This window comes from Cheilinus undulatus, linkage group 8, assembly GCF_018320785.1.
Source record: "Cheilinus undulatus linkage group 8, ASM1832078v1, whole genome shotgun sequence".
In the NCBI taxonomy this organism is placed as follows: domain Eukaryota; kingdom Metazoa; phylum Chordata; class Actinopteri; order Labriformes; family Labridae; genus Cheilinus; species Cheilinus undulatus.
In genome coordinates this window covers 42,338,647-42,353,172 of record NC_054872.1, presented here as the reverse complement: position 1 = coordinate 42,353,172, position 14,526 = coordinate 42,338,647, and the positions used below count along the sequence as shown (strand labels likewise).

The window sequence follows — 14,526 nt, the reverse complement described above, 5'->3', positions numbered from 1 at the left end:
TCTTCTTCCTCCCCACACTGGAGCGTCTTCTTTTTCTTCTTCTTTTTAGTTTTCTTTTTTGCAGGCTCTGGGTTCTTGATACTCAAAACAAATGACTCATTTTCGTCATTTGACCATGATTCCTCATGGGTTTCAGCAGATGTCTGAGACACCATGGTTTCAGGCGTCTTTTCTGCTGACAAAGTCTTTCTGGCGTTTTTCACCACGCCCCTTCTACCAAAACTCTCGGTTGTTGGCACACTTCTCTGCATTTTTGTGCGTTTGTTCAATCCAAAAACCGTTGAAATGACGATGAATGACGATGAATGACGATGAATGTTGAATATCTCGCTGCGATAGCTTGATACAAACACGTGCTGTCAGACTGGCGTCACTAACAGGACAAATGAGGTCTGCTGTTTGGCCGCCTATTTAAGGGTTCTGAGAATGTTCTGTGATGTCATGTGATCAGTCGCATTGGATTAAAGGACACGGAATGTTCCCAACATTCCAAAAAAAAAAAAGAATTTGCCCAACATTCCAAAAAAAAAAAAAAAAAAATTGTGCCAAACAGCCCCCCCCCCCCAAAAAAAGTGTGCCAAACATTCCGCCAGACAGGAAGTATCCATGTTGATTTTCAAAATAAAATGTAGTAAATAGCAGAAAAGTTCCAATAGGTTGTTTTGCGATCCTGAATGTCCACTGGGGGTCAGGATGTGACGGACAGCCTTAGGAATGAATGGGAACGTAGAAAAGTTAGCTCTTTAAAGCTCAAAGTGGAGCTGTACTCTACAATTACCATCAGAGAATGTCTAGAAGGTTAAAATAGTTTTGGGTTTTTTACTAGTTTTTATTTTTTATTTCGTGTTTACCTTTTAGTTTTAATTAGTTTTTCCTGCTGGTTTAGTTTTATTTTTATTTTTGCAAAAATGCTTCCTTCAGAAACCTGTCAGGGGTGAGACCCAAAACAACTCATCATTTTTCATTTCATTTATTCAGTTTAGATGCTTGTGTACAACTTAAGACCTAAAGTGATCATTGTGTGAAGTCTTCTCCAATCAAATCAGGGCATTTTCAGGGCAAGTGAGCCATGAATATCAGAGGGGATCAGTTCCTGTACAGACTGAGCGGTCACCTAACGATCATCAGGTGTCAGACTCATTTGCATGTGGGGAGGCCTTTATGACAGCATAAGTAAACTTTACTCTTAATACTAGTATGATACAGTCCTAAAGTTACTCCTGATGTAGCAGGAAGGCAAAAAAGAAAAATCATTTCCAACCCATTCATACATGCATTAATGAATAATTATAGATATCAAAGAATCACAATGACCCAAAGTGTTGTCAGTTTCATCACTTTGGCTCTTTGGTTGAGCAAGGATGAGTAACACTGTCTTAAACAGTATAAAATGCTTTGACACTGTCAAAAGTTGAGGAACATTTCTACTGAGTTCTATTGTTTCACCACTTTCCAACATAATGATAATTGCCACAATGTTATATGACATCAGTTATTTCCTGTCATACTGCCACAATAACACAAATTAATGTGATGTGTAATGCCTAAGTTACTTTTCAAAGTAACTAGTTACTTTTACAAAGCAGTAACTCAGTTACTAACTCGGTTACTTTTGCAAGCAGTGACTAGTAACTGTAACTAGTTACTATTTTTCAGTAAGTTGCTCAACACTGTTCTCGAGTACTACAACACTAGCTTTCCCAGATGGATGTGAAATACTGTATATCCATGCAATGGATATACAAAACAGTCTGTCTGGTGTGTCTGTCTATAGCACTGTGGGTACCTTGTTCTGGGAGTAGGTGGAGCTTCTCTTCTTATCTGGCATCCCAGATAGTTGCAGTAAGACATACACTAGGTTTTAACCTAGTCTTGTAATTTTAAGACCCCAACAATGACTCTCTCCCAACTTATACAAGATAATTTCAAATTGCTTTTATGACTCTGCTGAGAAGTTTCCTGTTCCCTCCTCCTGTCATGTCTGAGTACACATGAATTGAACTATGCCAGAACCAACTCTTAAAGTGGGCTACGGCACGGTGCCTGAGTACAGTACACTTGTGTCCACACTGACTAAAGGGTGAAGTGTACTCAGATGTAGTGCCCAGGTTTAACCATCCAATGCTCAGTCTATTACTTAAGAAAACTGCAATGACCCATCGGCCATTGGGCAAAAGGTGGGGTAAACAGCTGAACTGTTTGCCTGTCAATCACAGGGCTGACATATAGACAGACAGACAACCAGGCACGCTCACACTCACACCTACAGCCAATTTTGAACCACCAATTAACTTAAAAAACATGTTTTTGGTGGTGGAAGGAAGCCGGAGCACCCAGAGAGAACCCACTCATGCACGGGGAGAACATGCAAACTCTGCACAGAAAGGCCCTGACCGGGAAGTGGACCAGGGACCGTCTTGCTGAGGCAACAGGGCTAACTCCTGAGCCGCCATGCAACCTGTGCTAGAATGTAATAAGTTGAGGTTGAATTTTGGTTTCACAGAGGGGATCAGTCATTTTGACTTAAGTCGTGTTTCTTTGGTCCATCCATTCACCTCTGCGTACTTTCTTTGTGGATCTTTTTGCCTTTTTTAACGTCCATCACCAAGCACTTTCCTTGACCACATTTTCAAGCAAAGAAACTGTTCTGCACAATATAGAGACATACATAGAGATTGCACTCCAGTGAATGGAAAAATGGCTTAAAACCTGTTATTTGTGGCCAATTGGTGGGTCTAAGATGTTTAAAAAGAGGGAAATTGTTCCACAAGATAGAATCATGAAAAGTAGGAAAAAGAAAAATAGCGGCATTTTGTAGATGACAATTCTCGCTACGCACTTAAAATAAAAGAAGACGCTGAATCGAGTTAGAATCCCCCGTTTAACCTTTTCCTCAATACTCAGCAGCTCATTAACCCCTTTTAAAGGCATCATTGTTCAGAGGTTGAGGAAAAATCAGAAGAGAAATAGGACTGAAAGAAAAAATGAAGACCATGTGAGCATGTAGAAAATGTTCACATAACAAAAGAAGGACAAAAGCATCCACGCTAAACTCCACTATGACATTTCTGACCTTCCTGACCTCCTCAGAAGAAACTAAAAAACACATAACAAACCCAGCCGAGAAGGTCCGCGGAGCCACAAACCACAAAGCTCATATAAAAGCTTAATCTACTGCTCATGGAAAAAAATAATACCTTTAGAGATGCTGGGCAGACGCGGATGATGGGAAACTATTTTCCAGACCCAGCCTACCTCAGAATTACTAGTGAGCGGTGGATCAATTCAGCACTCAATACAAGGACAGCAAGCTCTTTTCATGAGATGTTTGAATAGACGGCTGGATCGGACCTACCAAGGATCCTGCAGGAGCAATCTGTCTGACCCTTTCTCTGCCATCTCCACCTCCCACTGCACCCTCTCAACTGCTGCATACTCACATTCATCTGTTGTCCATTTTCGCAGGAGGACATTTCTCTGACACAACACCAATAACAAAGGGTTTACTGGATGTACGGCTCTTAAACCATATCTGAAATCATCATCATAACCTTGGGAAAGCCTTCTTTTTTCTGAAAAAGTATAAACAACACCATGAAATATGAATGTTTTCAGCAGAGTGCTTTGAGATTGTAGAATAGAAGTATATTGGAAAAATGTGTAAAACAGATTTGCATCAAGTTTATCTAAGGCAACAGCATATTTATAAAGTAATTACACACTTTAAAGGTGAAAGAGTTCTGTCATTGAACATTCTTAAATGTGCATTACAAAAATACCCAAACACATAGCTGACTAGAAAAAAACCCCAAACACTTTTATATGTGGACAAACAAAAATGTCGTCAAAAAAATCATTTTTCTCTGAGCCCAAGCTCGTAAAAGAAGAGAACTGATGGAATAAAAACAGCAGTCAGGGCTAGGTAAATTGTTTCAAATGGGAAAAAGCCGAGAATCACCACCTTATTTGTGGTGGAGTGTCCCTGGGAACAATGCTGTTGCGGGTTCTAGCCCCTGGTAGGGTCTCCCAAGGCAAATTGGTCCCGAGATATGGACCATAATAAGAGCATCTCAACAAAACCCTTATGGGGCGCCACTTACGGGTAGGTGTCACCCTGTCCGGAAGAGGGATACTGGGTAATCCTCCTGGGGCCTGACCCGGGAGAGGGAGCTGGACAGCGAGAGTCTGGTATCCAGGTTTATCTCTATTGGGCTCAGTTGGGTCCAGCCCGAAGAGAAAACATGGAGATGCCACCTTGCAGGCCCACCACGCTATGGACCTTCAGGGTTGAACATAGGGGTAGGGTGATTTGCAGTCTGAGCAGGCAAAGGTGGGACCTGGGGGCTCTGACCCTCAGCATCAGAGACTTGCTCTGGGGACTTGGAACGTCATCTCTCTGGTAGGGAAGGAACGGGAGCTTGTGTAGGAGGTGGAGTATTGCCAACTAGACGTATTTGGAATCACCTCCACGCACAGCTCTGGTTCAGGAACCAAACTCCTTGAGAGGGGTTGGACGCTCATCTACTTGGGAGTAGACGCCCCCCTGGCTGGCAGCCTCTGTGTTGGAGTTTTCCCCAATGGGCGAGAGGGTCATAGGGAGGGAGCCTCTGACTGTTATCAGTGCATATGTGCCCAACAGCAGCTCAGCGTACCCGGCCTTCTTGGAGTCTCTGGGTGGTGTCCCTGTGGGCAACGAGAGAGACGCTTGGAGGGGGGTGATTGGGAGGCCTGCCCAATCTGTAACCAAGCAGTGCTTTATTGGTCTTCTTTTTTAGTCATGGTTTAGCTAGAACAAACACCATGTTCAAACATAAGGATGCTCCTAAGTGCACTTGGTACCAGAGCACCCTAGGCAAAAGATCGAAGATCCACTTTCATGTGGTTTCATCAGATCTGTGGCCGTATGTCTCTGACACTCGTGTGAAGGGAGGATTAGACCTGTCAACTGATCACCACCTGTGGTGAATTGGGTCAGATGGTGAGGGAGGCTACCGGACTGACCTGGTAAACTCAAACAAGTTGTGAGGGTGAACTGGCAGAGAACCCTGCCCGTGAGGACTTCAACTCCCACACCCTGGATCGACTTTCTGTGCATCCTGTTGGAGGTTGGGGACATGGAGTCCATGTGGTCCATGTTCAAAGCCTCCATTATGAAAATGGCTGCTGTGGCCAGAAGACACCCACTGATACGAGATTTTGTTGAAACTTGCAAGAGTTACCAAGAAGAAAAGGACGTGACAAAGGGTCAGTTTTTATTAAAACTGAATACCCAGAACAAGAGATGGTCTTACGGTTGATTCTTAACCCAGAAAATGTAGTGCCCTCTCACCTAAAATTCAACTCTAACTCTAGAAAGTTTGGACCCATGTTTTTGCAAGTTTGTACTAACAAATTCTGGAACTTTTGAAACCTGGCACACCAGATAGACTGTTTCATTAACCATTTCATGGGATAAAGTACACATTCACCCGGGCAACATCCAGGAGTCTTTGTTTGGGAAGGGTAGAACATTTGAGAAAAAATCTTGGAGGATGAATGGATGAAATAACCTTGCAAAGCAGACGGATTGGAAAGACTTTATTTCTTTCATCCAGTAAATCCATCTTGCAAAGATTCAATCAACAACATTTGTACCAGCTCTGAAACTGTTCTGACCAATCAGCATCGTTTGAAGAGAACAAGGCAGTATTAGCAACATTTCTATGTATTAGTGCAAATTAGACAGTGTGCAGGACTGTGGGTCACTGTGTTAGCCACGCTGTACAGAGTATATCAGGCTCACATCTCACCTGCTAACAATGGCAGTGGTACTTAGTTTCACTAGGCTTCGTTCCTCTTTACAGATTAATACCGTGCTTTAATATGTGGCTTTTTTCACTTTAAAAAAACTGTCATATGGAGCTGTTCCTATGGCACGCTAACTGCTAACCTGCTAATCTCATATTTACGTCCGGTGAAGTAAACTCAGACAGGAAGGCAGCAGCCATTAACTGAAGCTACAGGGGCTTCTAGTGGTGGGAGGATCATCACAGCTTAGAAGAGCCTTGTAGACTGGGATTTCAAGCCAACAATGATATAAAATCATAGTTAATTGTTGTAATCAACTTGTAAATTCCCTGTAAATCTCATGCCGGCTAATTTGATAAACTAATTTAACCATTTAACTGTTTGACTGTGTGCAACTCTCGTAAATTCATGAATGTAACTGCCAGACTTTATGAATAAAGCTGAATTTAAAATATATACTGTATATAAAACTGAAAAAATGTACTGACAAATTACAGCACTTCCATTCTGAGATATACGGTGTCTCAGTTGAAGAGTGTGAGAGTAGCTGTGAGAGATGTACGGTCTGTACCCGCACCCCTGTCAACATTTTAAACCAGAAAGTACTCGTTCTTTTATTACCACAGTGTTAATGCAGACATACATTTGACTTTAACTTTGATCAAATTAAAGTCTAACAACCCCAGTAATAAAGATTTTTTTCAAAATGTGTGATGAATGTATGGTTGTATGGATACATATTTTACAAAATGAGGAATTATTTCTTTTATTTTTTCTTTTTTTCCCGCAGTAAAATAGAGTTCCTCGTATGAGCTGTAAAATACCTGCCGTAATTTCTAGTTGATGACAGCCTCTTTCAGCCTGTGGCATTGTTTCAGCCGTCCATTTTTCTGTTTGTCAGCTGCAGCACACAAACCTTTTTATTCATGTCTGATTGACCCACGCAGCAATAATGTGATTACAGGGCAGGTGGGCCCAGGATCACCCATCGCCCTTACTTATTGGATTGAGCCAAGTGGGTTGTATATCATCTATTGTTCCCCGGGTGGGGGCATTGACTGGCAATTCACAAAATTGAATTTATAACTCAGCGTATGATGAATTTCGGGCCCTGTTCCACACTTAATGGCCCCTTGTTTGTTCCACGTATCGGCTGTATTTTCTCGCAAGGCCAATACAGTGGAGTGTTGTTGTTTGCTGGCATGTAGAGTGGCGCAGTAAACAGAGGTAGAGAAAGGCCCGCTTGCTTATCGATCCAACAGTTCAGGAAGAATATCAGGCCTCAACCTAGGCTCTACGAAACATGTCCAACTGCAGGTACAAGGAAATACCTCCGAGGTACGAGAGAGGAGGAGGGAAAGAGAGAGAAAGAGGAGGATAGAGGGGGGTTTAGGTGAATAGGGGAAGAAAAGCAGCAGTAAATTGACTTGCTCTGCTGAAATAGCATTGGAACAAATGTAGTTCCTTCTTAACAAGTGCTAATTGCTCGGATCCGGAGCCAGGAACAAAGAGAGAACAGCGTGGCGGTGCTGAGAGTGACATTTACTTTTCCATGCTGGAGCTGATGGTGGGTTGCATAATAATACAGCAGCCCTCTTTAAATCACAGGTGGTCAGTTTCTACTTCTTTTTCCATGCAAAGTTTCAAAAAGCCAGTCTTAAATAACAGTCATCTTGCTGCCGACATGCTGCAGCTGAGCGAGAAGTCTCACTTCACAAGAGTGAAAGCTTCCACAGGTTTTATTCAAACACTTTTCCCCAGGGGTGTGCTGGTCCATAAATGCGTTTTAATCAAAAGTCTGACATGTATGGCTGTAAGAAAGCCTCTAAACCTCAGCACACGATGAACATCATCAGCCATCTCTTCTGTTTCATCTCCTGAGTGTCTTTTGAACCACAGGGAGGTCAGAACAACCTCAGAGGAACACGCAGGTCATTATTCATTAGGACTGGATTTTACATTTGAGACTCAAAAATGGAGGAAGCCACCTGAATCTCAGACATACGAGCTCTGACTAGCGGTCCTACTAGAGTTAGGATGCAAATTGATTTATCATCATCCCGACTCTGATAAATACTACTGCTACTTTCAGTGGCAATCTTGACATAAATAAGGGTCACATGAAGGAAAGTTAAATGGCCAGAGAAGAGGCTGACACTCGAAAAGAAAGATAATAATAATAATAAGAATGTTTCACCAACTACCAGCATCATTAGAAAAGTTCAATCAATCAGTCTTTAACTGTGAAGTGACCGTACTCTCTGCTGTGGCCTGTTATAATAAAGACCAGCATTTATTCTTCATATAATAAAGACTAAATATAAACCCTATTATAATAAAGACCAGATTTAATCACCATGAGCACAGCACTAGCAGTATTCAGCTCAGCTTCAGTTCCCACTGTTACCAACATAGGCATCGCCACAATACAATTGGGGGGTCACGTCCCCCTCACCTTAAAAAAAAAGTTGTTTGGATCCCCCCCCCCACATTTGCCATCAAAAGTATTTGTGCATGACTGATCTACTCCAGCGTACTTTCCATTACTTCACAATCAAATCGGTTCCATTTTTTCATTAGGGGCAATACCCATATCAGTAGAAATCCACTCCGCGTTTTCCTGGTTTCCTACACACACAGCCGCATCATGCAGGCATATCATCTCTTTTCTGATAAGAACGTTAGCAGGCTAGCACCCTGAGCAGGCTAGCACGCCAGTCTCATCAGACCCCTCTAGCGACTCTTTTTTAAAAAGCGACTAGCGACAAATCTAGCGACTCTTTCTGGTGTTATTGGAAACTTTAGGAGACTGACGTGAAAGCATGTATTGTTACTTTTTCTCTCAGTGAGCAGCGGGGGCTGCCATGAGCCCCTCCACGTCTCAAAGCACTCAGACAGGCAGCCAAGTCTTCATACAGCAGTCCCTCTCAGCTGCAGTCAGAGCAGGAGATGTTCAACCCTCCATGTCCACATTTTTTCTATTCTCTTTTTGGTTCATTTAGAACCAAAGAAAAAAAAGAAAAAACATTATGAATCAATGGTTAAAAATGTTCATGTCTCACTGTGATTTGTTGTAGGCTCTTAAATGGACCATAAGTTTCAAAACTAAACCAAAGTTAAGAAAACTAAACTTGTGAAAAACAGAATTAAAAAACAACTAAAAATACAATTTGAAGTAACTGCCAGAGTATCTCTTGAGTCATTTTTGCCGGTCCTAAGCCCAGATAAAGGATGAGGGTTGGAAATGTGACGTTATAAAAATAAGAATCAACAGAGGGAAGTTCATTTGTAGTTCTAAACATATTTAGGGTCTTTTTTACTCACTTTTTTTCGCTCTCATGGCGTTATTCCTCTCTCTGACAGTGTCCATTAAAAAAGATTCCAGGTCTGAAGACACATTCGACAATTTCTGAACTGTCAAACTGCTCAGTCATGTTTTAGGGATGTGGCCCATTTCTAATGTAGCCTACATAATTATTAGGCTGCTATACTACCTGTGTATTGGATATGCTGATAACATGACTGAGCTACATCACAGAAATCTTCATATGAACGATCTACATTAAGCTTATTTCAATTATCAATATGAAAGAATGCTCATTGCATCTCCATGTCTCCTGATGTAGGTGATTGAGATTGAGAGTGAGTCAGAGGCAGGGGCAGCATGCAGGGGCAGTGGAGACAGCTCTGTTGCTGAGGTGAGTGCTGAAAGGTGATAGGCAGTTTTTTTCTGCAAAGAGTAGGTTAGTGCTTGCTACATAGCCCAAAACAAGTTTAATTTCTAAAAATCAGATGCAAAAATACAATAAAAATTTTATTTAAATAAATAGAGAATAAAGTGTCAAAAAAGTTGTCAGTGTCAGTCCTCTGTGTATTACACCAGAACATAATAGTAGTCAGTAATTGCAGACCATGCTGGCTCCAAGGAAAAACAATGACAGAGGAAGATAATTTTCGTTCTAAAAACATGATAAAATGCACCTGAATGCGGGAAATTGCATCTACTTCTTTCAGAATTTTTAGTAAAGAACTGACGCCCCATTCTGATTAAGCACCTTTTTTACTGCTAATCCCCTCAGTGGTAGTAGCTATTGTATACGCCATCTTACCCACAATACCCACACAGAATGGCTGAGTCGCCCTCTGGAAGGCCACAGGTTTGCTCCAACCAAAGGCAAGTGACCTTGCACACTGGTAGATCTAGAGTGCTTCTCAATGAAGCACAGCCCTGATCAGAGGCCAGAGATTCTGCTAAGACTGCAGACGTGGCTACATCCAAGCTAATCGCTCCACCAGGATCCATACAGACTCACACCACAACCCCTCTAGCAAACTCATCATGCCGAAGCAGGTCGGCAGAAGAGCAAGAACACGTTTTCCATCATAAAAAGCTTTCAGTGTGGTTCTTTGCTGCTACATCCGAGCTAATTGCTACCCACTAGCAGCAGCCATTTCTATCAGCTTCTAGTAAATGTGGAGGTATTAAGTTTTGCATATAAGTATATTGTGTTTTGCACCTAAACATATCACACTCATACAAGGGTTGGCTGTCCCCAGCCTTTGGCTCAGCCCTGGAAAGTTCCTAAGGAGGAAATGTTTACTGGACCATTGTTTATTTCCAGTAAGTGTTTGTTAAAGGAATGTTGAAAGCTATCAGGAAGTGTGTGTGTTGTACACTTACGAGTGTGTAGCTACACTTAGGCTCGGGGATATAAAAAGCATGTGATCATAGAGGTTTGGGGTCTCCCTCTTGTACCATTGTCCTGTAATAAACATAACGTCAAGGCTGCATTCAACTCGTTCTGACTCCTGACTCTTCTTTTAATGTAGTGTTTCTTGCTACAACAAATACTTAAACCCTGCCCACAGGTACCACCTCATTCGCCTCAAATGATACCAGCTGTACTGACAGTTCAGTACGGCACAAACACTGTGGATTGGAGCTGTAAGATTTGCCTTATGACAGACTGGCAAATCCATCCGCTTTGCAAGGTAAGAGAGCCGTATCTCCACATAATAAAACAACTTTGTTGTCCTGATAAAGCTGGGTTTTTTACTGTAGAGCCTCTTATACATGACACCTAAAGGTCTTGTCAATTTGATGCTTTTGAGAAAAATGAATCAGTTTTTGAAACTCATAGAAAAATATTCTAAAAGAATTTTTCAACAGTTTACAAGTGCTTTTCAAATGTATTTTCCCCCTCACAATACAGCAGTAACAAAGAAATAAGATTCATCATCGTTAAATGATTCAATCATTTTATGACCTCTGATTATGTTAAACACATTCCTGAATGCACTATATTACCAAAAAGACCTTAAAATGTTTTTTTTCCTTTTATTTGCTCTGTTTGTGGCTCTGTAAAGCACTCTGAATTGCTATAAGAACGAATAGAGCTCAAAAAATAAAGTTGCATTGCCTGAATCACTCACATTCTCTATCACAGTTATAAGAGATTTGTATCCTGAAGCAAGCAAGGTGTAAAAAAGTTGGCTTTTTCAATATGAAACAAAATCTTGAGCAAGCTTTCCTCAACAATAACATACAGTGACTGGCACTGAGATCATCTAAAAGACCCTGAGGCCACAGTCACCGGCTAACTATATGTCTGGACAAGAATTCCCATCACTCTCTGCCAGTTATTGTCAGCAGCAATCCATAATTGATTTCCAGTGACCAGTGTGACTAAATTACTGCCATGTGGACGAGTCTCAAATAGCAGCAGATTGACTTCACTACAGGTGGCATCTGGAGCTGCCTGCTAACGCTGAAAGAGACTCGGGATTTGTAAACACAGAAGCATAAATCAAGCTTTTTAAGCTTAATAAAACTGAGCAGAAGTGTTGTGTTTTAGTCTTTATACTTTTTCATTCCTCATGCATAAAATCCTAATTTTTTTCGGCAGTAATTTGATAAAAATCCTTTCTTTCATACACTGTTCTAGGGTCAGAAGTCTGCATAGAGCAAACTATCGATTCATTGACATTTTTATGTTGAATGTTCATTTATGTTCCTCAACTATCCAATTGATAATTTATCGCATAATTCGCAGTGAGTTTTCTTCTGGCAACCAAATTTTTGCTAAAATACCACCAAACGGCAGACTTGCCAAGCTACATAAATAAATAAAGTAGTGAACACTTAAACATTTTTTTTTTTCATGTGTAAACTGAAGTGTCTGACTGGACTATGATAAAACATACCAATGCTGGTGTTGTTTCTGACATTTGCATCAAACTGATAAAAATCTGCATTTTATGGCTTTTAATAAGCTCAAACAGACATCTGCTTTGAAACATATTTTCTGAAAAGGCGGGGCTTATGTGACAAACTTTACGTAAAAGGTAGAACGTTATTAACCTGACAGGAAACCTTTCATAGACAGCGTGTAGGAAAGGGCAGCACCTTTGAAAAAAAAAAGTTGTGTCACATCTTTATGGGACAATCAGAGCAACAAAACCTGTGACGTGGCTGCTACCAAGCTGTGCCCCTATCCAAGGAGTAAACTCCATACAGAACTGCATAACGTGAACCATTGCGACAGTAGACATGTCGGTACACAACTTTTGTCATTTTTGAAAAGAAAATAACTCTATGCTGTTCTTTGTTCTTCTTTTAATGAAGAAATGTTGTCAAGTTCTGATAAAACGTATGCTTTAGCAGCATCCACGCTATTGTCTTCTGCCATATCTGCTCCGGCTTCTTGTCTCTGTTTACTTACGTCACGACTACGCCCCCCACCGAAAGTACTGCCCCTTATGCTGATTGGTCCTGTCACTTTCTAACCAGGCCCAAATGGTTCCAACGGGAGCTTTGTGAGATGGATTTGCCAGTTAGAAACATGAAAAAAGGCATATCCATCTGTTTCAAGGTTAGAATGTTACCGCCTCTAACCAACTTTCCCACTCAGAGACCACTCCCATCCTCTCCTGCACCGGCACGGCCTCGGCTCCAAGAGCTCCAGCTTGAGTAACGCCGGTGCTGGAGCCAACGGCTCAAACAGGAAGTGCTCAGGACCACCACGGTCCACCACCACACAACAGCCTGCTTCAGGGCACTCTGGAGGGGGAAATCCACCTCAAAAGATCACTCTGAGGCAGCAGTGCTGTGGGACTTACTGGCAAGGAGAGTCACCGTCACTCCTGCCTCATCTGGGAAACCCCAACCTTTTCCCCTCCCTCCTCTCAGTACCAAACTGCTCACTTTCTGTGCATTTTTTTAATTACTGAAGTGGGCGGAGTTAGCTTTGAGCAGGGGGTTCACTTACACTTTAAAAACAAAAATCATGCTGTGAAATGATATCACATACAAAATTTGCAACGTTTTTAGAGTACATGTATGAGCACTTAGGCTTGGTACTGGCACTGAAACCTGATATGAATACACTTCTGATGTCCGTGCATCCCTTAAACAAACTTTATCTGGAAACAGACCAAAGAAAGTAGAATATGCAACATGAGTGCAACTAGAAAAAGAAACTTAATGAACGATAACAGGGCTATGACTTAAACCCAAAACAGGGAAACTTGGCATCCCATAGAATGCACAGAAGCACCTGTCGTCTCTAGTTAAATGAGGGAAAGCAACTCCATGTACTTTTTTCTATTTGGCTCCATGTAAAAGCTTTATAATGACATGGAATTAATATCTATGATGTCTGCCCTTATGGTCATGGACTTAGAAGCACTCTCAAACTATGGGAATAAACATGCAATGCGAATGTTATCCTCACCTGAAACACCAAGATCATATCTGAAAGCAGCAGCAATTACTTGAACTCTGCCACTGAGATGCTCCAAACTTATTCAGCTTCAACCAAAAGTGCTTCACTCAACAGCATCACAGAAAATCAAGCTAAGAGTACCATCGTAATCATGATAGTTGATATAGTTCATCTGAACATGAAGCACATGCAGAGCAGGTGTCTTTCCATACTCACATCTCTGTCACATTCTCGCTCTCTTGCAGCGCCAGTGCCGGGATGCTGGTGATACCATCGGGCTCCAGGCACTGCAGCATGGCAAAAGAGCACCGACAGGCAGATGGGCAGCCTCCCAGTGTGGGTGCTGGTGCCAGGCTGAGCAGGGCGAGCACCAGGGGCAGGGTGAGCGCCGGGGCCCGGGGTGCCACGGCCATGCTCGTAGAGGACCAGAGGAGAGGTTGTTTGGCAGCTGTAGATGGAGTTGAGTGTCTGTGGAGTTCACCTAATGAAGAGAGGCTCTTCTCATGGATCCTCTGGCGAGCTTTAGATCCCAGCTGGTGTCAGGGTCTGGTGCTGAGCCACAGCTGTAGTGAGCAGCAGGAGGGGCAGGCAGGCAGGCAGGCAGGCAAGGGGCCTCTGGGGACATGGTGGTAGTGGGCTGCAGCCTCTCTCTCTCTCTTCCTCTCCTCCAGGATGAAGGGAGGGGCAAGATAAGAGGGGCTAGAGTCACCAGACACCTCAGAGGGGGGGAGAGGGAGGGGTTGGAGGGATGTTGTTGATGATGATGAGAAGGAGGAGATGGCGATCGAGATCTCATCAGCCCTCTTGGCCCACCGACAGCTCGAGGTGTAACAGAGCCAACAAGTCAGGACTCCTGTGTGCAGCAGCGCTCTCATACTGGCACTAACACGGCTGCAGAAACATCCCGCTGTATGCATGATGAATGGATGCCTGTACAGGAAGAATTGATCATTGGAAGGTTCCTGACTGTTGAGACTTAGGTCAGAGGTTTATGTAAATTCTGTGAAAAAATACA

The 14,526-nt window shown here is 42.4% G+C and overlaps 1 protein-coding gene across 2 annotated transcripts in view; it reads right to left on the bottom strand.

The window, feature by feature from the left end:
• The window catches only part of ntrk1 (neurotrophic tyrosine kinase, receptor, type 1), a 121,029-nt gene that overhangs the window by 62,576 nt on the left and 43,927 nt on the right, over window positions 1–14,526 (bottom strand). The window contains exon 1 of one of the 2 annotated variants that reach the window (XM_041792551.1): window positions 13,728–13,924. The exons of the other annotated variant lie outside the window; for it this stretch is intronic. Coding sequence (XP_041648485.1) covers window positions 13,728–13,924 — 197 coding nt within the window. Of the gene's footprint in view, window positions 1–13,727; window positions 13,925–14,526 lie in introns of those variants that run through there. 2 annotated transcript variants of the gene reach the window in all.